Below are 24458 nucleotides of genomic sequence, written 5' to 3' on the forward strand. Positions count from 1 at the left end.
ATTGATCGGTGATGTCCGTCGAAATTGACGGTGGTGTTTGACGAATTGACGCATAGCATTGGGAAGAAAACGTCTTCCACACATATCAACAACTAAATCATATTCGCATTAATATTCATCTTTTAGTAAAATATGATTTAGTTTTAGGCTTGCGCTGTTATTTTATTTGAATCCCATTTTCTGTAATCTGCCATTTTGGGCTTTATCAATGTAATCAAATGTCCGACAAAAAATAATAACGCGGTTTTTCACACTTTTTAGGAAAATGCTACATTTTTATATGATAACTCAATTGGATAATATGTTGCAACCCAAAGTTTTGAAATCCCATACTTTCTTTAAAGCCCAAAAGCCCAATAAAAAATGAAAGAATACACAAAAGCCCAATAGAAAATAAAGGAAGACAGAAAGCCCAATAGAAAATGAAGGAAGACACAAATTCCGTTTTTCTGACAACTACACCGGTCACCGGTACATGAGAGTGATGAGAATTCTTCTGTGACATTTCGTTTTGACAACAGAGGTAACGGAGACGACGACGGTTTTTACTACATCTTCTATTCTCCGCAACTGTTAGGGTTTAAACTTGTAATTCAAAGTTGGGTACAGTCGTACAGACTCTTCTTCCCCCTTTTGGTACCAAATTGAATATTCTATGTGATTCGATTCTCTGTTTCCATGGCAATTTTGTGTGTCTGTCTGTGTTTATGAATGCAGGAAAATAAGATCAGTCTTAGATTAGTTTCATATTGTTATGCGTTTACTTTTTTTCACTGGTCGTGTTTGTTTACCATTTACTAAACCCTAGAAAGCTTAAATTACAGGTTTTAGGAAATTGCATCAATTAGCAAAACATGGCACCGAGAAAGAAGACACCAGCCATGATTTGGGTATAGAATCTTTCTCTCCTTTTGTTACAAAAATCGAAAAAGTTGTAATTTCGTATCGAATTCTGTAATTAGATTTTGATTCCCCTGTTTTAGGTTAGGAAATCGCAGCAATCAGCAACAATTGGAATGCATTTAGACTCGTCTCTTCTCCCAGATTGTGTACGTTTGCTACTACTTCACTATCTGAGTCTAAAAATTTTGATTTTGATTCTCTGTTTTAGATTTCTGGAAATCACCTACTGTAACTTTACATAGTACTGATAAGTTTAGAAATTTTCTTGTAGGTTTCAAAATTGCAGTTGTCTCCGTCTCCATCAGCAAAAATAGGTCAGACATTTCTCATGAGAGACTGGTCTCTTCTCCCTGAAGAGCTACTGAGAATTATCTCTAAGTATCTGGAGGACAAGGACTATTGTTTCGATGTGGTTCATGCTCGCTCTGTTTGCAGTTCTTGGCGATCTATCTTCCCGTTTCCTTCTTGCCTATTACGCCAAAGTTATTCTCTTCCTTCCTTTGCCAAGTTCCCTCGCAAAACAAAAGACTTGTGCACCCTCGAGAAGATCCCTTTGTTCTTGTTTAGAGTTCGTGCTCCTGCATCGCATTATGAGTATTTTCTCGGAGATTTGGGCCCGGATAAGTCAGAAGACCGTATGGAGCGTCCATCTCCTCTTCAATGTTCAGTGAAATATAAGATACCAGGAACTGATCCAACCTTAATGAACATGCTAGACTGCCAGATCATCCCTCTGGGCCATCAGTACAGGATGATCGGTTGGTATCCTGACTCATTGGCAACAAGTTTCAGAGGCGTGGCTGTTCTTCCACTAAACAAGCAGGGAGGAGGAGGAGGAGGAGGAGGATTTGTTGTGCTTATCGGCTATTCTCATGGTTTGTTGGTATTAAGAAGTGCTGAAAGGAGATGGATGCGTCTTGAGCAATCCTCAATAGCTGACTGCTCGGATATCCTCACTTTTAGAGGCAGATTTTATGTAGTCTTTCTTAACGGGGACATTTTCGTTATCGATCCTTATTCTCTGGAAGCAACTCCCCTTATGCCACCGGAGGTTCTGAACTCTGGTTCATGCAATTATCTGGTTCCATGTGGCAATGATGAACTTTTTCTAGTTGTGGTAATCATCCCAAGATCGTCTGTGTTAGATTTTGGTAAGTTAACATGTAGAGTGAGTAAGCTAGATGAGGAGGCTGGTGAATGGGTTGAGGTCAGTGATTTGGGAGACCGTGTTTTGTTCATTGGAAACCAGGGAAATGTTGCTTGCTCGGCTAAGGAGCTTCCTAATGGTTGTGGTGTGAGCGGGAACTCAATTTTGTTCACTGATGGGCTTGGCTTTAAAAATTTTGCCTATAAATATGGAGTACCCACAGGGAATGCGGAGGACGACCTCAGTCTGTGGAGATTCTCAAGAGAGAATCTTGTGGATGTTCTCAACAAATCTCCTCCAGTGGTGGCTCTCCAGATTGCGCGCTAAGCCGTAAAATCTTGCCTTGGATACCTGAGACATCTCTTGGATCAAAAACAATTATTCCTATGACTTTTGGTAAAGATAATGCCACATCAATATGCTGAAGGCTAGAACAGTGTGAGAGTATTCAAGTCTTAATTGTTGTTGCTAACTAAAAGCATCTTGAGGTAATCTTCCCTGAAGTGTTCTTGAACTTTGCTCTTTGTGAATATGTGTTTGGTGGTCAAACTTGTTTACTAGTGTCCAAGCTAAGACATGACATGCAGACACATTGTTTTCCTCTTCGATTATTACTCGTGTTTCTCTTTTGTATTTGGTGTCCACTTAAAACAGTGATGGAAATAGTCGTGAGAACTTAGATGATATGATTTTAGACTTTTTAAAGCAACCTGCTTGCATGTGAGTTTGAGTTTGCTTGCAGCACCTAATACTGGTCTGTCAATTATTATTTCTTCACAGCAGTGTAAGACAACAGGAGATACACAGATGAAATCGATGATCAGCAACTGAAGATTTCAAAGAACACGATTGTTGTTAAAAGCACAACAGCTAATAAGTGATCAAAGTTCTACTACTTTTATTAATGTTTTCAAAAAGAAAAATACAACAACAACAAAAAAAAAAAAAACAAAGGAAACAAGAAAGCTAAAAAGAAAATAAAAACAAATGATATTAAGTCCAAATCAGCCAAAAGAGCCACGACATTTGACTGAACCACATAGACAAATCTTCTTGCCTTTATAAAGTATCTCATCTTCTCCATTCTTCTCCACACAAGAAACTCCATAGTCATATGTTAACTCTGTCATTGGAGGAATATGCTTCATTGCAAAAAGTCCAATGCGAACATATGTAACACCGTTGTCTTCATATTCAATAGGCTGCCAAAAAACATTGGGCCAACAGCTGTGGTTCATGAACCGACCTACATTTCCTTTCTCCTTGGCACTTATCAAGACTTGTGTCGGAAGATTGATAACTTCAGAGACCTGTTTTGAAGCATCTTCACGCAAAAGCTGAGGTTCATAGTTCCATATGAAGGTATGATAAATCCGAGATGTGTCGAACAAGTAATCGTCATCCTCTTCTACTTCTTCTTTTGTCTTGCTCACACCGGCAAACTCGCAGATAAAAGTTCCCGCTCGGATTGGATCCCAAGAACGTAAACCCCAACCACAGTTTGCTGTTTTGAACACTTCCAAGTGGAGCTTCAAACCGGTTTGAACCAATCGGTTTGGGCAATCGATGGGGCAGGGACAAGATCCACCACACTCGTAAATCAATGGTTTACGAGAAACCAAAATGTTGTTATGGTATGGTAGCTCGCCACCGTTTTTACCCATGCACGAGCAGTTTTGATGACTGCATGACTCACAATTCTGGCATCCAAGTGATTGAATATCAACATTAAGATCAAACATCATACCTGAGTAACACTGAGATCTAATGTAGTCAAAATCTTCAGGAATCGTTTTGTCATCTTCATCAACTTCATTAACGAGCGGAACTCGTAAAACCTCTGCTCCAAAAGAAAGATCTCCAAGTATAGAACCATTTCTTGGATCAATCAAGTCATGGTTCCTCAAAATTTCAACTGATTTCCAGATTGCATAACCAGATGGTTGGTCTGGTTTCCTCACCAATTTGAATCTGAACTCCTTAAAGCCAGATTTTCCTATCACATGCTCGAAATCAGAAACCAGATAAAGTCCATCGTAGATAAATACCTTCTCATTGTTATGCTTCTCCAGTCTAACGACTCTAACGTCATTCCCTTTTCTTAACTTGCTTCTAGTGCAACGGTTTCCATATTTTCAGAACCTGATCACATGGTTGACGGTTCTTGCCCTTTCCGTCTTGTCCGATATAGATCAAAGTGTCAAGCTCCTCGGTTTCATCATCGTACTGTCCTGATGTTACCACACTCGTAGCAGCATGACCATCCACTCCACTCCTTTTAGCTGACAGATAATCAATGCCCGCGGCCATGTCTCTGTGAAGACCGACTAAGCACATTTCACCCCAGTAGTAGAATATATCGCCTACTTGTACTCCAGGAATTGGACCAATTCTTCTCGTCATATTTGTCCGGACTCCCAATCTCATGCAATTAGTTGACGCTGTTGTAAGGATGTCTTTTGGCTGGTTTACTTGGTGTAATCGCCGTCTAATCGCGTCAAACCGCATCAACACCGAAGCAACAATCTCAAGGTTTCCGCTTTCTCTCTCTGCTTTGGTTATCCCTGAATCAAATTTTGGACAAGATTTAATCAGTTTGCTATTAGGATCATATGCTTTTGGCTTCTTTGGCTTTCTCGTCCCGTTTTTTGAACCCTTTGGTCGGCCACGTCCTCGTTTTCTTGGACCAGTACTAGGACCAGCACCCCCATCATAAGAGTTGTTGTTGAAGTCATCAAATACCATTAGGGTTGGAGGTGGTGAGACCATTACTGTAGTTAATACTGATGTGTTCTGATTGTCTACAAAATCTTGTCGTCACTGGTGTTGCCTCGATCAGGATAGACTTATCCGTTTTAAAAGAAATCCTATCATTCAAAAAAAAAAAAGTTAGAGATCAATCATAATTAAAGAAAATATTTAAAACTTCGTCCAGTCATTAATAACTTGATTATTTTTAAACAATAGTAGATAGAAAGAACGCTCGTAAAGAAACCTATTGAAACCAAAGAAATATAGCCCTGCCTATTTTGTGACAATATTGTGACGTCAATATTCAAACCGCATATATTATTATAAAATTACATAACAATATGTTTGGATCTGAATTTTTTTTTGAATATCTGGAAGTTCAAGCCGAAAGGCCTTACATCTCCCAGAAGCAGGATCCACACCAAGTTAAATTCATCTCCTTTGGAGAAAAGATCCCTCCCAACGGGTGTCGAACCCAATACCTCCACCTGGGAGATTTACCACTGGGCCAACACAACGTTGGTGTTTAGATCTGAATTATATAGCAATGATCGACTCGACTAAGAAGAACTCTTAATCAATTTGGAATCTTCAAAATCAAAGTGCAAATAAATAAATAAATCATATATATATATATATACCTCAACACGAACTGTACATAAAACATGAAAATATTGAAACAACAAATCAAATAAGCAGGTACCTTAATAAAACCGAAAAATGAGATCTAAAATTCTTCAAAGAACACGAACCGAAGGAGGAGGGAAAACATGAAGTAGGAAATAAACGAAGAATTAAAAGAAATGTCACGAACGGGAAATGGTTAAGGTAGCGAAGCTAGAATGGTTTATGTGATATTTGAGAGTAGATATGAGCGAAAATATAATCCCCTATTTAAAGGAAATAAAGATGACGTGTTATTGTTTACAAGAAGAATGATGGCCGTTAGATTCATCTCTACCGTCCAATTTTAAATCATTAAAAATTTTAGATTTTTTTCTTTGTTATTCAATGTATCTTAGTTTACCCATTAATGTTTTAAAACTTTTGCCTAAAAATAGTTAACATAAAAGTGAAATATCTCTACTTTCCCATTTTAAATCATATTTCTACATATATGTAGTTTATTCAACTCTCTCTAAAAAGTAAATGGTTTAACATAAAGTATTAAGTATTACGCGCTCTAATTAAATTTTGAATATGACTGTAGAAGTTTGCATTTTAAGAAGATATATCTTTGCAGAAAGATTTGACTTATTTTTATTAAGTGTCAAACCTAGGATGTCAAAATGGATCAAGATTCATAGGTCAACTCAACTCAACTCAACTCAATACATGAATCCTAATGAGTTTGAATTTTTGACTCAAATGGATTGATGAATCAAATTAGTTGGGTTGTAATGGGTCAATGGTTTCAATAGTTTACCCATTTAACCCATCACTAGGATATGACCCGCGGTATACCGCGGGTTAATTATTTGATTTTTTTATCTTTTTATAAGTTGATGAATTTGTTGTGTATAATATTTTTTGTTCTACATCGCGGGTCATATGCGTTGTATCTAAAAAATAAAAAATTTAAGTTGTATTTGTTTTATTTAGTATTTAAGATTGTATAATTGCATTTTGATTTGTTAATTCTAGAATTTCACCCGTGGTATATTGTCCCGTATTAATATCGACCCAAATCCGTCCCACCATATAATCCCGTCTTGTGGAATTAAACATCATTTTGTTATTTACTTAATAACACTTTTATTTAAAAAAAACATATAATTCGAGTCAATTTAAAAGTTTGCTTTCAAATGGTTTTCATTATATATATATATATTTTTAAATTAGTGTGTGTGTTTTTACCAACCCTTAAAAATAATTTATAATTGTATCTTAAAATACTAAATACTTCTATTTTGATTTGTTAATTTTAAGATTTCACCCGTAGTATACTGTCCCGTTTCAGATAATTGTAGCAATTAAGGAAAGATCCGAATGACTCAATTTCGGGTTAGAATAAAAAAAAAACGACCTAATTAAATGCGCAATTAGTTATTCAAAAATGTTAATATAGATTACACACATATATTTTTCTTCATCGATTGAGTAATATATGTTCGTTTTAAAAAATTTGAATCATAACATATGTAGAAAAAAAAACTAAAATTTATTAACAATATATATTTTATAATAATTCAAAATAATATAAATATAAGATCAAATAAAAGTGAAATGAGAATTATATATTTATGTTTAAATTAGGTAGAGAGGTTTTAGGAAATTAGTTTAAATTTATTATATTAACATTAAATCTTCATATTTGATTTCCTTACCTATAAAAAATCGTAAAAAACATACCATAATTAAAGAGTCTAGATATAGTAATTAGTTGAGAAAATATATATATTTTAGATTTATTAATTAATTTTGTTTTTGAATTTTGCCAAAATTTAAGGAAATATCCGATTGAAGATTTCCGGGTCAAAATCAGAAAAAAAACCCGACCCGATTGGAAGGAGCAAATTTGTACTTCAAAAATGTTAAGTAGATTTTTTGTTAAATTGAATCAAACCAATTCAAATCTCTAAACCGATATCAATTTGAGTCTAACCAAAATTTCTAAACCAATTGAATATAATCATTTTCCCGCCAAAGATGTGAATACTCAATTTTCCCCCAAAAACATAAATTCATAATTTTTCCGCCAAAAACGTAAATCCGCAGTTTTCCCGCCAAAGAAGATTCACAATTTTTAACCAAAAACGATAATGTGCAATTTTCTAGCCAAAAACGTAAATCTGTAATTTTTCAGCCAAAAACATAAATCCGTAATTTTTCCGTCAAAAACGTAAATTCGTGATTTTCCGCCAAAAACGTAAATCCATGATTTTTCTGCCAAAAATGTAAATCCGTAGTTTTTCTACTAAAACGTAAATCCGTGATTTTTCCGCCAAATAATAGTGATAATGATGGCTATTATTATTACTAGGTTATGAACCTCCGCGATGTCGCGGGAGAACTCATTTTAAACAAATATATTTTATTGTATTTATGTATTAAATTATTATGATAATATATTCAATATTTAAATTATTACATAAAATAAACTATGTTTTAAAATTATGTTAAAACAATTTATGAATAAAAATATAAAAAAGAAGAATTATGATTAAAAACACTTTTGAAATATTTTTTATGCATATAAAGTTATTTATAAGTGATAAAATACATAATGAAGAGTTATAATATAGAGATGTGAAATTCTAGCGGATTAAAACCAAAAAGACATAAAAAACGTAACCGGAAAAATTATTGTTAACGAAAAAGGTAACCGCCAATATTTTAACGAAGAGTTGCAATAAAATGACATAACCGAGAAAAAATAACCGTCAATATTTCAACGGAAAGTTACGATAAAAAGACACAACCGAGAAAAAAAGAACTGTCAATATTTTAACAAAAAGTTGCGATAAAAAGACAAAACCAAAAAAGTAACTGTCAATATTTTAACGGAAAGTTACGAGAATAAGACACATACGAAAAAATAACCATCAATGAAAAATGTAACTGTAAATATTTTAACGAAGAGTTGCGATAAAAATACACCACCGAAAAAAAATAACAGTTAATATTTTAACGGAAAGTTGCGATAAAAAGACATAAACAAAAAAAATTAACCGTCAATATTTTAACAGAAAGTTGCGATGAAAAGACACAACCAAACAAATAACCGTCAACGAAAAAAGTAACCGTCAAATTTTAACGAAGATTTGCGATAAAAATACACAACCGAGAAAAACTAACCATCAGTATTTTTACGGAAAGTTGCGATAGGAAGACACAACCGAGAAAAAATAATCGTCGATATTTTAACAGAAAGTTACGAGACTAAGACACATACGAAAAAATTACCGTCAATGAAAAATGTAACTGTAAATATTTTAACGAAGAGTTGCGATAAAAATACACCACCGAGAAAAAATAACAGTTAATATTTTAACGAAAAGTTGCGATAAAAAGACACAAACAAAAAAAATAATCGTCAATATTTTAACAGAAAGTTGGGATAAAAAGACACAACCAAACAAATAACCGTCAACAAAAAAGTAACCGTCAAATTTTAACGAAGATTTGAGATAAAAAGACACAACCGAGAAAAGATAACCGTCAGTATTTTAACGGAAAGTTGCGATAGAAAGACACAACCGAGAAAAAAGAATCGTCGATATTTTAACGGAAAGTTGCGATAAAAAGACACAAACGAAAAAATTAACCATCAACATTTTAACCGAAAATTACGATAAAAGGACACAATCGAAAAAATAACCGTCAACGAAAAATGTAATAACTTGCAACAAAATATTGGACTTAACATTCTACACACTAAGACCATTTCCAACGGGGATGCCTCACCCAATGTCTTGTAATTAAAATAATGAAAAAAATAGAAAAAAGAGGAGAGAGAAGGAGACATGTTTCTCTTGCGAGAAATCCTTAGACATTCTTAAAAAGCCATTTTGCCAAGTGTTTTAATTTTATTGGTGTAATTTAATTAATTGTTTCAAATTTAATCAAAAAATAAAATCATAATAACAATAATATTTTATATTCATCAGATACACTTTTTTGAGACACTCATTGATGGAGATGCTCTAATATATTTTCGCGGTTGATTAGTTTCTTCTAACATGAATGAATCGCTCTTCATCATCTTATGAATTATGATGCACTGGTTTTAAGCAAAAATGATTCAATTGAATATATGACATAATTATAATACAAACCAGACACAAGAGACCCTCTGTGTCAACCAGAAGCTCTCTCTTACTTAGCTTACAATCTTCTGTGTCTCTGTCACTTCTAGGGTTCTAGACTTTTACTCCACACTTCCACAGTTTGGGTACCAAATTGAATAATCGATTCTCTCATTCCAGTATCTGTTGACAAATCTTGTTCTTGATAGTTACTTTTCTCTGTTCATGTTTGTTTACAGTTCTACTTTTTCTTACAGGTTTCTGAAATTGCAGCAATCAGCAAACATGGCACCGAGAAACAAGACATCAACCATGATTTGGGTACAGACTCTTTCTCTTCTTAGACTATCTCCAATGTATTTCCTTATTTTTACCTCTATCTCTATAATAGAGGTGGGTTTTCTCTATTTCTACTCCAATGTATTCCTCTATTTTTGCCTCTAAAAAAGAATATTCTAAATAGATTCTTTTTATTAATTTAGTATTAATACTTTTAATTTATAAAGTTGCAAATTAACCCATTTACTTTAACTCTTACAAAACTTTCATAAAATGTTATTATTATTCAAATTAAACATTTATTAAGAAAAAAAACATAACATCATTTTAAAAAAAACATAGTAGATTTTCTTTATCCATCGGCATTAGTGTATTTTTCCCACAAATGATCAATTAATGCATTTCGAAGTGAAAAATGAGCTTCTTTATCTTTGATTTTTCTAAATCGACCAAGAAACTCTTGGAACCGGATATCATCATCTTCTGCTATTTGGACGGTTGGAGGTGAAACTTCTCTTTCGACTTCAATCGGGGCATCGAGATCACGCTCATCTTCGATTATCATGTTATGTAAAATTATACATGTAGTCATTATGTCATGTAACACATTTTTATTCCAAAAACATACCAGCCCTTTCAAAATAGCAAAACGCGATTGTAGTACTCCAAATGCTCGTTCTACATCTATTCTGCATCCTTCTTGTTGTGTCGCAAAATATTTGTTCTTTGGACCTCTTGGCTCATGAATAGTTTGTACTATGGTAGACCATTTTGGATATATACCATCAGCCAAGTAATAACCCATAGTGTATTCCTTTCCTTGAATGATATAATGAACAGGAGGAGTAATACCTTGAGCGAGTCTGGAGAAAAGATGGGAAGACTCGAGTACATTGATATCATTATTAGTGCCTGGCAATCCGAAATATGCATGCTATATCCAAAGATCGTAATCTGCTACAGCTTCAAGAATTATAGTAGGTGATCCATTACGGCCTGAATATTGTCCTGCCCAAGCAGTAGGACAATTTTTCCATTTCCAGTGCATGCAATCTAGGCTACCAAACATTCCGGGGAAACCTCGTTTTTCAGCAATGTAAAGAAGTCTCGAAACATCATTAGGTGTTGGTGATCGTAGATATTCTTCTGAAAATATTTCCACTATGGCTCGACAAAACCTCTTCATGCTTTCGATTGTCGTTGATTCGCCTATTTTTATGTACTCGTCTATGGCATCTGCAGGAAGATCATATGCTAGCATCCGAAATACAGCCGTTATTTTTTGAAGAGATGATAATCCAAGTCTACCCATTGTATCTCTTCATTGTGTGAAGTAGTAGTCATGACTTTCGACTTCATGAACAATACGAAGAAATAGAGGACGAGACATACGATATCTCCTGCGAAATATGGCCTCATTGTACTTCCGGGTCTCTGAAAAGTAATCGTTGAACAATCTGTCATGGACACTTTCTCGATCACGGTGGATGAAAGAACGCCCGGGAACCGAACTATCATGAATCGCCTGATTTTCTTGTTGATTGATAAGGAATTGAATAACTGAATTGTTATTAGCGATAGCAAGTTGTAGTGCTTCTTCTTCATGATCACAATTATTGATAATATTTTCATCATCATCTGAAGAGGATGATGAAAGATAAAAATTTGGCAAATTATAATTCATTTTGAGAAAAATACTTCTGAAATAAGTACTTGAATTGTTGTGACTAAAACTAAAAGCTATAGTCGTATTTATAGAAAAAATTTGATGATATTTTTTTATTTTAAAATTTTTCTTTTATTGGAGTTATACACTATGTCCCGTCAAACACAACATTTACAAATACCTATTACAATTTTATTTATTAAAATTTGTGAGTCTCGTCAAACAAACATTCACAAATTCCAAATTAAAACTTTGACCATTGACACATGCGTTCACTACAAGAAACAGGGCCGGTCCTAAGAGTATTGAGGCCTAAAGCATATTAACAAATTGTGGCCTATTCTATTTCTATGACAAATTTTTATCGAAAAGTTATAACTTCGTAGCTTTATCAAATTATAGTAAACTATAATTAACACTATTAAAAATTTATATTTAAATAATTAGAAAATGACTTAATTTTTTTCAAAATATATATATATATATATATATATATATATATACCTAGAGGCACATTACATCATTTGAAGTTATGTAGTTTAACTTCTTGCCTAATACAAATTTTTACTGGTGTGTTTTTTAACTATTAAAAATAATAAAATTACTGAAAATGGTATAAGTATCCAAGAAAGAAACTTGAAAACAAAAATTCTTTTGAAAAAAATATTAATGGAACTTAAATTATATTCAAAGTAGACGTGGATTAAGGAGTCACTATACCAACTTGACCAAATTACCAATACATCATATGGCCCTTAAAACTACTTAAACAAATTGTGGCCTCAAGCATATGCCTTACGTGCTTTATGGAAGGGCCGGCGCTGACAAGAAATGAAGGTATTGATAGCAGTATAGTATAACGTTTTTAACGGTTCTGCTATAGTTGAGTTTTAGAAAAATTTACATAGCGTTTTTGAAAAGGCAAACGCTATGATAGAATCACTACAAAAAAAGTCCACATTGATAGCACTAGACGATAGCGCATTTTCATGAACTGTTATAATAGATGAGTTCGTGATTTTGGTTACTTTTTAATAGCACCTGATAAATGCTAATACCGAAAATCTTTAAGCGGGAAACAAAAATGACCTATTCCGCCAACACTTAGCAAAAATTATTCACTTAAGCCGCCAGTGAGCTCAAATCGATTAATCCTTTATTCACTCTCACATATGGATTCTCCTCATCGTCTTCTCCGTCGTGCATCTCTCCTCCTTCGTTGACACTTGCAACTCCAGCTCTTCATTTCACCTTCACATCTTCTTCTTCTTTAGATCTCTCATCTCACTTTCCTTCCTCTCATTCTTCTACTTCTTCGTCTTTTCCTTTTCTCGCTTCCTTTGTTTCTTTCTATCTCTCTCTCTCTCTCTCTAACTTCTTCTGTCACTTTTACTTATCATTACCCTAATTTTGCAAGGCGTATCAATTGAAATTGAAAAGTTGGTCAAAAACTCTAATTATCCCCTTCGTTCTCAATTCTTTCAATCTTCAATTTCATAAAACCCTAATTTTTAACCTGTTTGTTTTTGGGATATTGGATTTGTCTAGGTTTTGGAATTGGTTGGAAACGCAGCGAGGGATAACAAGAAGACTAGGTTGGTGCCACGTCACATTAATCTTGCGGTGTGGAACGATGATGAGCCGAGCAAGTTGCAAAGGTTTGATTTTAGCCTAATTTTGTTAAGAGGAAATTCAAACCTTTTTGGAGATTTGTGTTCTACCTCATGGAGAAGGTATTGTAATAAATCTTAGGGGTTCTGTTTTAGAGTTCTTTGTGCACACAAGGTGTTCGACGATTTGACTGTGAGATGGAAACCAAGAATATTAAAGTAACTAACTTGGATTTGGTTCAATTTTCGCTAAGGAAGAATGTTGGTGGCTGAGAGATGGAGATTCAATAGAGGAAAAGCCAGGTTCGTACATTTAGTCATTTTGATTGTTTAGTGATTTTTCTTTCTTAGTGTGACAATCTCTTTAAGACTCTACGTAAAAGAAAATGTCTTTTTCAATTGTGAAAAAGGGTATGACGTATAGGCTATGAAACTCTTTCAATGTTCTTCTTTTAATTCAGGCTATTCATGGTAAAAAAAACTTCTACAAGATGGAACTTGGAGTAAAGGTATGTATACTCTTGAACTCTAATGACAAAGAAGTCGGAAACATAAGCTTTAAGTTGATGATAATACACATGATTAAGGGGAATATAGATAAAGTTTTATCATTATGCTTAAATATGTAAGTACTTGATTTGGGTTTTATGATTATCACCAAAGTTTTATCATTATGCTAAATTTTGTAAAATTTTAATTATCTATAAATTGACTTTCATCGGTGATAAACAAGAGTGCTAATTGTTTTATAGTGTTCAATGTGATATTTTGCAAAGGATCAAAAGGTGACCAGAGACCAGTAAATTAGATGACCTTGACCTAACACGAGACGAGCTACAAAAGAAAGAGATTCTCAAGAAACTCATGTCTGAGGTAAACTTTGCATCCTCCTATAGCATCTCTATCTTCAATTCTTATCACATTGTTTTCTTGTCTAAGAATGTGAGGCTATAAAGTAGGAAACATGGAACACTAAGATACATCATACATGTGATGTGACTAAGATTATTCAACATTTTTGATGTATTGCTTGATTAGCTGTTGATTGTCTTCACTTATGTAATGAACTTTGGTGTTTTGTTCAGTTGGAGACCTTAATCATCTCATTTCTGCAACTCTGATAGATGCAGTTCTTGGAGACCTTAATCAACTTGAGCATGGGGAGAGGAACAGGAGAAAGCTAGTTAGGCTTCAAGAAGTTCGTCTCTTTCCTTCACCTCTAAAAGTTGCTTGCTTTTACTATTTTAAGCTAGTTGGCATCAGGAAGTTTATCTCTATCTTTGTTAGTTTTATTTTGTTTTAATACTTGGCAGCACTTACGATATTAGTATAGGATTTGTATTAATCTATTAATCTTTGTACTTTTACTTTTAAAATTTTGTATTTATACTTTGTAATATACTATTTGTATTATGATTTCATATAATATAATAAAATATTGAAATTTTAATATGTCAATTTATCCAAAAAACCTAATAAATTAAAATTAAATATAATTAAAAATTGATAAATCGAAATAATGTATAATACAAATGCTATTTTAGTGGAATAAAATTGCATATTATAAATGCTATTTTAATTAAATAAATTGCATATTATAAATGCTATTCTAATTGATTAAATTGCATATAATAAATGCTGTAATTTAATAATTAATAACAAAATATACTTGCTATTAAAAAATATTACATTGCATAAAAGAATACGCTATAATATATAAATAAAATATAGCAATACAAAAAAACGCTATCGAAAGCCGTCGACCTATTATCATGGACGAAGATATAACGTTTTCTACTTCGCTATCGTTTCGTTAGATAGCGTTATTTGGCCGCTAAGAATACTCAATTTTCCTGTAGTGGTTGGTAAGTTGAGAAAGACGACACCATGGACACATGCATGCGTTGAGCCCTTTATTTAATTTTTGGTTCGTAGACATTTTTTTATCGACGTAATTTTAAGTTGAGCAAAGTATTGGAGTCATACATTATCTCTGGTCAAACACAACACTCACAAGCCCCGATTAAATTTTATTTATTAAAAGATTTTATATTTGGTCAAACAAAATATTCACAAACTCCAATTAAAAACTTTGTCCGTTATAGTTTACACATGCATTGGTTAATTAGTTGTGTATGACTAGACAAAACCATGCACTGGTCATAGATGTGTGTAGACAAACATTAAGTAATTTCGTACCATTGCATCTATAAATATGACCATAGTTAAACTCTTTGCATTCACAACTCTATAGTTGAACTCTTTGCATCACAACTCTAAAATATTTCGATAATATCTATATTTATTAATAAAATGTCTCGTTCTTCTGGATACTCTGATGAAGAAGATAGATTGTTATGTGAAGTTTATATGCAAATTTCTCAAGATCCAATTCTAGGAGTTTATCAATCATCCGATCAGTTTTGGGATCGTGTGATCGAAGCTTTCGAGAAAGAAAAAAATACAACTTGGAATCAACGTTCCAAACAATCAATTCAATCTCGGCTTCAAACAATTCAGAAGGCAACCAAAAAATTACATGCATACATAAGACAATGTGAAAACAGGCGTCAAAGTGGTGTTTCAAATGATGATATTGTAAGTATTAATATATTATTTATAAATTTATTTATTTGATTATTATTTTTTTGCTATGAATGTTTTAAATATTTTTGGTTTTAGATTTTTTTGTCGAAAAAAATTTAATTGTTTAAAACATACTAAAGTGATTATTACTTTAATTAAAAATTCTATAATGTTTACATAATGATATTTATTGTTAAATATAAAACTGTGGATTTTTTTTTTTATGCTATGCAGTTGAATCAAGCCAAAATAATGTTTAAAGATGATCCAAGTATTATAGGAGGTTGGAAATATGAGCATGTTTGGGATATTGTTAAGAACTTTGAAAAGTTTAAAGATGGTGTTCCCCGTCCTAAACGTTTATCTATCCCAATTCGTTTGGAGCATACATCTTTGGAATCAGAAAATCCTACCATTGATTCTCCTACACAAGCATCTCCACATTTATCTGCTTCTTCACTAAATTTAATGATGATGGGATTATTAGTGGATCTCCCTCTCCACGACCACTTGGGGTAAAAAAATCAAAAATGAAAAGAAAAATTGGTGAGCAAACAACATCAATCATCAACACCCTAGAAGTAGGAAACAAGTAATTTTTGGAGCAATTGAAGATGGCAAGTGAACAAAGACAACAACAATTGGAGATTCAAAGTAAAAACTATGCTTTGAAAGAGCTCAAGGAAGAAAACAAAATTTTACTTTGTGACTTAAATACTATGGATCCAAATGTTCGTGGATATTTTCAAGCTGAACAAGCACGGATTTTACAAAAACGGAGTGATCAACAAAAAAACCAACTAGCTCAGCCTCCATCTACTTCGTTTGGTTCGTTTGGACAATATTTCAACGATATTGGTGGACCCGAAAGCAATTTACCAGAGTATTAATTAATTAATCTTTGTTGTATTAAAAATAATTATTATGAAATGATTTTTTTTTATATATATATAATATAAGATTTTATATAATTTATCTTTTGCAAATAGTAGTCTCAAATTTAAGAATAAGTTTTTAAATCAAAACCTCTAAAAGTAACCCAAAATATTAGTTTTATTTATTTTAATTAGAAATAAAAGGAAAATAAAAGTTAAAGAACCATTTTGCAAATAAAAAAGTTTAACTCTATTTATAGAGGAAGAAATAGAGATCTCTATATATAGAGAAAAAATAGAGATCTCTATTTTAGAGGTGAGAATAGAGGTGGGTTGTAGTACATTTGTCTCAAAAATAGAGTATAGAGGCAAATATAGAGGTGGGTTGGAGATGCTCTTACGGTACAAAAATTGATAAAGTTTAAAAAATAAAATTATCGAGTTCTTGAACTGGATTTGATTCCCCAGTTTCAATACAAGATTGTTTGTTATGCGATTAATCTTCTTTGTTCATGTTTTAATTTGTCTTTTAGGTTAGGAAATCGAAACAATCAGCAAACATAGCAAAGGAAAAGAAGAGATCGTTGCTAGAATGATCTCCTCTTCTCAAAGAGCTACCGAAAAGTTCCAAGGTACCAACTCTTTTCTCTCTTCTTAATCTCTATGATTTCATGTAAAAAGATTTTGTGATCTCTGATAGTCTGATGTTATGGTGATGTTCTAGGTTCAACATTTTGTAGTTCTAAGCAGGGGCGGAGGTAAGAAGGGGGGAGTGGGGTCACATGACCCCTATAAATTTTATATATTAGTTATTTTTAGTGTAAATTTGATTAAATTTGAGGAAATATTTGGTTAAAATTAGTGTTTGACCCTTATAAATTTTTGTTCTAACTTCCAAATGACCCCCTTTAATTCATATAATTTTTCAATTTATTGTTCATCATAAAAATTTTGTATTATGTTGACCCCTATAAAACTTGTTTCTAGATCCGCCACTGGTTCTAAACTGTCCCGTTGCCCTGTTGTCGCTTTGGAAACCGTGTCTAGATGTTACTAGATCTTGTTATATCACACGGTGAAGGTGAAGGTGAAGAATTCAGAGTCATCAGATTTTACTTGGACGTCGCAGAATGATTGCAAAATGCTTTGTTACCAGCTTCCCTGAAGTGTTCTTGAACTTACTTTGCTCTATTTTGGCAAGTTGTGAATGATGTGTTTGGTGGTCAAACTAGTTACTAGTGTCGGAGCTATAAGAGAGGGGAAGACAGACACAGTGTTCTCCTCTTCGATCAAAAGGGTGAGAAAATGCAGCTTCGATTTTCATTTTAATTTGTCTAACTTGTTGGGATAATGTGTCAAAAAAGCAGTGTTAATAATCATTTGAAGAATTATCAGAGTAGAAAGCAGTTTCTTGTTTGCTCTCTTTCAGGTATGTTTTGTCTTTTGGCTTTAAAATGTTTTGATTCCTTTTAGCATTGACAATAGATTTTGGTGTATTTCTATATAAGTTTTCTTTGTTCATTAGATAATCCTTGGTATTAAAATTGCTTGTTTTGGGTTAATCAGGCGTGTCGTTGACGTCAACTGTTGAGTTAAGCTTGAGCTAAAAGCCTTTTGTTCTTTGGTTAAAGTTAACTTGAGGTATGAGTTAACTTGTGGATAAAGATAAAGTTTAGAAGTTATCTTAAACTTAAGATAATATCTTTGTAAACCCTAAACGAGTTATGTTTAAGTCGGTTTCAAGTTTGTAGTCGGTTTAAGTTTGTGTGTATATATATGAGATACCATTGTGTGGTAATCCATATGAGAAGTTTATGAGTTTGTGTTGTAGAGATTAAGAGATTGTGTGAGACCTTTGTTTTGAGTTAGTTTCAAAGGTAATAAGAAAAGTTGTTCTTATACACATAAGTCTTGATCAAAAGGTTTTACTTAGGGTTCTTAAACAATAATTGGTATCAGAGCCAACTATTGAACTATAACCCTAATCGGAGAAGAAACAGAGCTATTGCTCTGACACCAGAAGAAACAGAGCTATTGTTTCTTGGTATATTGAAGTCACGATGGGAGATCTAATCCCGGCAGGTACGGGTATCAAGGAAGGAGGTAATTCATCCTCTATTAAGTGTCCGATGCTAACCACAACAAACTATACGTACTGGACTATACGTATGACCATGGCTCTAAGGGTTCATAAAGTTTGGGACGCTATAGAACCTGGATCAGAGGATATTGACAAGAACAACATGGCTAGTGCTCTTCTTCTGCAATCTATCCCTGAAGCATTAACACTGCAAGTCGGGAAACTAAACACTGCAAAGAAGATATGGGATGCAATTAAATCTAGGAATCTAGGAGCTGATAGGGTTAAAGATGCAAGATTACAAACCCTAATGGGTGAGTTTGAGAGAATAAAGATGAAAGAAAGTGAGAAGATTGATGACTTTGCTGGTAGAATCTCAGAATTATCTACAAAATCTGAATCTCTTGGACATGACATCGAAGAACCAAAGCTTGTAAAGAAGTTTCTAAACGGATTACCTAGGAAAAGGTACATACATATAATAGCCGCACTTGAACAAGTTCTTGATTTAAACAACACTACGTTTGAAGATATAGTTGGAAGGATAAAAGCGTATGAGGAAAGAATCTGCGATGAAGAAGATAATCAAGAAGATCAAGGAAAACTAATGTATGTCAGTTCTGAGACACAACCATGGTACACAAACAGAGGAAGAGGACAAGGTGGCAGACGAGGAAGAGGAAGAGGTCGTTCTGGTTATCCTCAAAACAATGGTTACCAACAGAACAGAGATACAAGCAAAATAACATGTTACAGATGTGATAAGCTAGGTCACTATGCATCAGATTGCCCTGACAGGCTGCTTAAACTTCAAGAAACACAAGAAGCCAATGCTTCAAAGAATGGTGACACACAAGTAGCTGATGCTCTAATGATGCATGAGGTTGTGTATTTGAATGAGAAAAACTGTGTACCAAATAAGTTTGAAACCAGTTCAGACAATGAGAACATTTGGTACTTAGATAATGGTGCCAGCAACCATATGACAGGTATACTAGCTTATTTTTCTAAACTTGATGAATCAGTTACTGGCAAAGTCAGATTTGGTGATGATTCTCGAATCGATATCAAAGGAAAGGGCTCAATAACGTTTGTTGCAAAGAATGGGGATAAAAGAATTCTACATGATGTTTACTACATCCCGGATTTAAGAAGTAATATTGTGAGTCTTGGCCAAGCCACTGAGTCAGGTTGCGATGTTAGAATGAAAAATGATTATCTGACTCTGTATGACAAAAATGGCAAGCTTCTGGTCAAGGCTTTAAGATCTAGAAACCGACTTTACAAGGTGGGCTTGGAAGTCGAAAACACTAAGTGTTTGCAAATTGGGAGCTCTAACTCTAAATGGCACGCCAGACTAGGGCACATCGGAACAGAGACCCTTAAGACAATGGTGGAGAAAGAACTTGTCTTTGGGATCCCACACATGAAAGTTGAAAAAGAGATATGCCCTTCATGTTTACTTAGAAAACAAACTAGGAAATCTTTCCCACAAGCCACTTCATTTAGAGCAGAAGGCATTCTTGATCTTATTCACGGGGATCTCTGCGGACCCATCACGCCCCCTACACCATCAAGAAACAGATATATTTTCGTTTTAATTGACGACTACTCACGATACATGTGGACACTCCTTCTAAAAGAGAAAAGTGAAGCTTTTAACAAATTCAAAAGTTTTAAAACTTGTGTTGAAAAGGAAACCAGAACTACTATCAAAACACTGCGAACTGACAGGGGTGGCGAGTTTCTTTCAGCTGAATTTCAAGCTTATTGTGATGCTTCTGGTATACAAAGACACCTAACTGCACCATATTCTCCCCAACAAAATGGTGTCGTCGAGAGGAGAAACAGGACACTAATGGGAATGACTAGAAGCATTTTAAAACACATGAATGTTCCAAACTATTTGTGGGGAGAAGCTGTCAGACATGCAACATATATCATCAACAGAGTGTCAACGAGAAGTTTGATTCATCAGACTCCCTATGAAGCATTCAAAAAGAAGAAACCAAATATAGAACATTTGAAAGTTTTTGGTTGCATTGGATATGCAAAAACAGAACCTGCACATCTGAAAAAGCTCGATGATCGATCAAAAATGCTAGTGCATTTAGGAACTGAACCAGGATCTAAAGCCTATCGCTTACTTGATCCAACAAAGCAAAGAATAGTAGTAAGTAGAGATGATGTGTTTGATGAAGAGACAAGTTGGCAGTGGAACAATACTGAGAAAGATAGTAATTTTGAGATAAGTTTTGGTGAATTCGGGAACAATGGTATAAGGGAGGATGTTACTGTAACAGAAACAGAAAATAATAAGGATGGTGAGAGAATAGAACCAATAGAAAACACTGGTAACACTGAAAACACTGAGCATGTTTCTTCTACCAGAAACCATGAAAACAGAGAAGATAGAGAACAACCACAGCCAAAGCTAAGAAGGTCAGAAAGAGAATCAAAGAAACCAGGCTACTTAGAAGACTATGTCCTACTTGCAGAATATGAAAGTAAAAGACTTCTACTTGTTATAAATGAAGAACCATGGGATTATAATGAGGCAAAAGAATCCAAGGAGTGGATAGATGCATGTGTAGAAGAAATCACTTCCATAGAGAAAAACAGAACATGGGATCTAGTAGACCTTCCCATAAATGCAAAACCAATAGGGTTAAAATGGGTGTTCAAAATTAAAAGAAATGCTAATGGAAGCATAAACAAGTACAAAGCAAGACTAGTAGCAAAGGGTTATGTACAAAGACATGGGATTGATTTTGATGAAGTCTTTGCACCTGTGGCTCGCATTGAGACTATTCGTTTTATTGTTGCTCTAGCAGCTTCCTATGGCTGGGAAATACACCATCTTGATGTGAAAACTGCGTTTCTTCATGGAGAACTAAAGGAAGTGGTATATGTTACACAGCCTGAAGGTTTTATAATAGATAGAAGCCAAAACAAGGTGTATAAACTGAATAAAGCACTCTATGGACTTAAGCAAGCTCCTAGAGCTTGGAACACAAAGCTAAATACAATTCTCTTAGAATTGGGTTTTGTTAAATGTTCAAAGGAGCCATCCATATACCAAAAGAAGGAAAAAGAAGAGCTCCTTGTTGTAGCAGTCTATGTAGATGATCTACTTGTCACAGGATCCAACTTAAATATGATACTTGAATTCAAGAAGGGTATGGCAGGGAAGTTTGAGATGAGTGACTTAGGAAAGCTCACCTATTATCTTGGAATTGAAGTTACTCAAACTGAGAATGGCATTCTTTTGAATCAAGAGAGATATGCAAAGAAAATTCTTGAAGAAACTGGTTTTGATTCTTGCAATGCAGTTCATATACCAATGTGTGCCAATCTGAAGTTAAGTAAAGCGCAGGAAGAAAAGGGAATTGATGAAAAAGAGTATAGGAGAAGTATCGGCTGCCTCAGGTATTTACTGCATACAAGACCAGACTTGTCATACTGCGTTGGAGTATTAAGCAGGTATATGCACGAGCCAAAAGAGTCTCATGGAGCTGCTTTAAAACAAGTTCTCAGGTACTTACAGGGAACTCAGTCTTATGGACTCTGTTTTAACCGAGGGGACAAGACAGAGCTAATAGGATTCAGTGATAGTAGTCATAATGTAGATGAAGATGATGGCAGAAGCACTACTGGTCATATTTTCTACCTTAATGACTGTCCTATTACGTGGTGTTCACAAAAGCAAGAGACTGTTGCACTCTCGTCCTGTGAAGCTGAATTTATGGCTGCTACTGAAGCAGCAAAGCAGGCCATTTGGCTCCAAGAACTCTTACAAGAAGTTATTGAGAAACAGTGTGAAAAAGTGGTGATTCTTATTGATAACAAATCGGCAATAGCACTAACAAGGAATCCAGTGTTTCATGGCCGAAGCAAACATATTCACAAGAGGTATCATTTTATTCGGGAATGTATTCAGAATGAGTTGGTTGAAGTTGAACATGTTCCCGGTGAACTACAAAAGGCGGATATTCTTACAAAAGCTCTCGGGAGAATCAAGTTTAAAGAAATGAGAGATCTTATAGGAGTCCAAGATGTTAAAGAAAAGGCTCTCAAGCTTAAGGGGGTGAATGTTGAGTTAAGCTTGAGCTAAAAGCCTTTTGTTCTTTGGTTAAAGTTAACTTGAGGTATGAGTTAACTTGTGGATAAAGATAAAGTTTAGAAGTTATCTTAAACTTAAGATAATATCTTTGTAAACCCTAAACGAGTTATGTTTAAGTCGGTTTCAAGTTTGTAGTCGGTTTAAGTTTGTGTGTATATATATGAGATACCATTGTGTGGTAATCCATATGAGAAGTTTATGAGTTTGTGTTGTAGAGATTAAGAGATTGTGTGAGACCTTTGTTTTGAGTTAGTTTCAAAGGTAATAAGAAAAGTTGTTCTTATACACATAAGTCTTGATCAAAAGGTTTTACTTAGGGTTCTTAAACAATATCAACATGGTCACCTTTTAACTTATGTGAATCACATTTTGCAAAAGATTAAGTGTGTTGTTGAAAGTTCACAATTTGCAATCACTCCTCTTCCACATATGTGTTTGCCAAAACGAGAATTGTGTTGCATACCAGAATCAAACTTGTATTCAAAGTAATAATGTGAATATGAATTTCAACGGCTGTCGTTTTTTTTTTTTATTCCTATCAAACACTATTTCAACTCGCTCTCAAACTTAAGTCGCACTTGGTTGTAAAAACGTAATTTTTCTTTTGAATATAATTTAACATTAGATTCAAATTCAAAAAAAAAAATATATATAATGTGAATATGAATTTCACAAGATCTAACTGAAGGTATACATAGTGATACAAAAAAAGATAAACCCTAATTAGTAGTATCTTAAAGTCTACGACACTATAACAATTGTGAAACCCCTACATTAACTACATGGTCACTACAAAAACAAAACCTAATTTGAAACCCTAACTAGACTTCCAACACACGGATCAACTAAAATATACAACCATACACACACAAAAAAACCATGTTTTGAAACCCTAATTATTAGACTCTGTTTCACTTTTGCTACTGGTAAACAGGTTGGCGACAAAGAGGGCATGAATTATGTTGTCGATTCAACCACTCGTTGAGACATCCTTGATGAAACAGATGCGAACAATTATGCATATGGTAGATAGATCCCGACTCCAACATATCCTCCAGACATATCGCACATGTCTCTGTTTCCACCAAATCTGTTGTCGACGGAGCACAATTACAAGACACAACTTTGAATACCTTGCGTGTAAATCTGACGGAGACTCCCATGAATAAGGGTTGTTGTGGCAAGTGATCAGAACTTTGATCACTTCTTAGCTCTTGTGCTTTAACAACAATCTGGTCAGATATTTGTTTGGACAAGACATGGTCGTGGAGTTGGGTATGGACAAGTTGATGGAGGTAGTTTGGTTCGAAGCTTTGGAATTTGAGATAGATTAGTGGGTCGGAAGGAGGAGAGTCCGGGTAAGATCCGAGACTCGTGACACTATCATCGTTGTCGTCTATGATGAATTCCTCGACTTTTCTGGGTCGAATGATTATTAACTCGTTTAAGAAGCCTGAAGATGGAGTAAATAAAACAAAGCCGTTACATTAACATCGACGTTGAGTGAATTGGTTTCCATTATCGGAGAGTGAATTAAGACAACAAATTGAGAGAAAGAGAGATGATATCAGTCGTAAGAGATTGGAAAAAGAGAAGAGATTGTTGAGAAATAGGAAATTGTGGAGAAGTCAAGTGTAATGTTATGTTTTTATAAGATTATAATTTCCTTTTTTTTTTTTCCAACTTTCGT

General features: G+C 34.1%; 3 protein-coding genes, 1 long non-coding RNA gene and 1 pseudogene across 9 annotated transcripts; 3 read left to right on the forward strand and 2 right to left on the reverse strand.

Moving 5' to 3' along the window:
* The first annotated feature begins 442 nt into the window (after window positions 1–442).
* Window positions 443–2759, forward strand: LOC9316686 (F-box/kelch-repeat protein At1g64840). 4 transcript variants are annotated; one of them, XM_021029636.1, is made up of 4 exons: window positions 443–523; window positions 825–890; window positions 984–1049; window positions 1175–2759. In XM_021029636.1, the coding sequence occupies exons 2-4, from the start codon at window positions 855–857 to the stop codon at window positions 2375–2377; spliced, it is 1305 nt and encodes a 434-aa protein (XP_020885295.1). In that variant the 5' UTR covers window positions 443–523; window positions 825–854; the 3' UTR covers window positions 2378–2759. The 4 variants fall into 4 exon arrangements, with proteins under 4 accessions (XP_020885295.1, XP_020885294.1, XP_020885291.1 ...); XM_021029635.1 differs by having other exon boundaries at window positions 464–636; XM_021029632.1 differs by having other exon boundaries at window positions 464–603.
* Window positions 2760–2863: 104 nt separating this feature from the next.
* LOC9314847 (histone-lysine N-methyltransferase, H3 lysine-9 specific SUVH8) lies at window positions 2864–5921 on the reverse strand. Its single transcript, XM_021029631.1, is given in 3 exon segments — window positions 2864–4185; window positions 4187–4917; window positions 5505–5921. Coding segments are annotated over 2 exon segments (1764 nt in total). The 5' UTR covers window positions 4820–4917; window positions 5505–5921; the 3' UTR covers window positions 2864–3054.
* A 6655-nt stretch (window positions 5922–12576) lies between these two features.
* Window positions 12577–14554, forward strand: LOC110228900. 3 transcript variants are annotated; one of them, XR_002332399.1, is made up of 5 exons: window positions 12577–12933; window positions 13043–13407; window positions 13566–13613; window positions 13857–13977; window positions 14190–14554. It is a non-coding gene; the product is annotated as an uncharacterized LOC110228900 (long non-coding RNA). The 3 variants fall into 3 exon arrangements; XR_002332400.1 differs by having other exon boundaries at window positions 12578–12933; window positions 13881–13977; window positions 14229–14554; XR_002332398.1 differs by having other exon boundaries at window positions 12579–12933; window positions 13881–13977.
* Window positions 14555–15038: 484 nt separating this feature from the next.
* On the forward strand, window positions 15039–16627 carry LOC9316687. Its single transcript, XM_002878734.2, has 2 exons — window positions 15039–15702; window positions 15925–16627. The coding sequence occupies exons 1-2, from the start codon at window positions 15418–15420 to the stop codon at window positions 16207–16209; spliced, it is 570 nt and encodes a 189-aa protein (XP_002878780.2). The 5' UTR covers window positions 15039–15417; the 3' UTR covers window positions 16210–16627.
* A 6815-nt stretch (window positions 16628–23442) lies between these two features.
* Window positions 23443–24440, reverse strand: LOC9314848 (annotated as a pseudogene).
* Window positions 24441–24458: the final 18 nt, after the last annotated feature.

This window comes from Arabidopsis lyrata, assembly GCF_000004255.2.
Source record: "Arabidopsis lyrata subsp. lyrata unplaced genomic scaffold ARALYscaffold_4, whole genome shotgun sequence".
NCBI classification, from domain to species: Eukaryota; Viridiplantae; Streptophyta; class Magnoliopsida; order Brassicales; family Brassicaceae; genus Arabidopsis; species Arabidopsis lyrata.

Bases quoted from the DNA above. Each gene is read 5' to 3' on its own strand.
- LOC9316686 (XM_021029636.1), top strand. From the start codon at position 855: ATGGCACCGAGAAAGAAGACACCAGCCATGATTTGG. The intron at 891-983 runs GTATAGAATCTT...CCCCTGTTTTAG, and splicing joins AGACACCAGCCATGATTTGG to GTTAGGAAATCGCAGCAATC. The intron at 1,050-1,174 runs GTACGTTTGCTA...ATTTTCTTGTAG, and splicing joins CGTCTCTTCTCCCAGATTGT to GTTTCAAAATTGCAGTTGTC.
- LOC9316687 (XM_002878734.2), top strand. From the start codon at position 15,418: ATGTCTCGTTCTTCTGGATACTCTGATGAAGAAGATAGATTGTTATGT. The intron at 15,703-15,924 runs GTAAGTATTAAT...TATGCTATGCAG, and splicing joins GTGTTTCAAATGATGATATT to TTGAATCAAGCCAAAATAAT.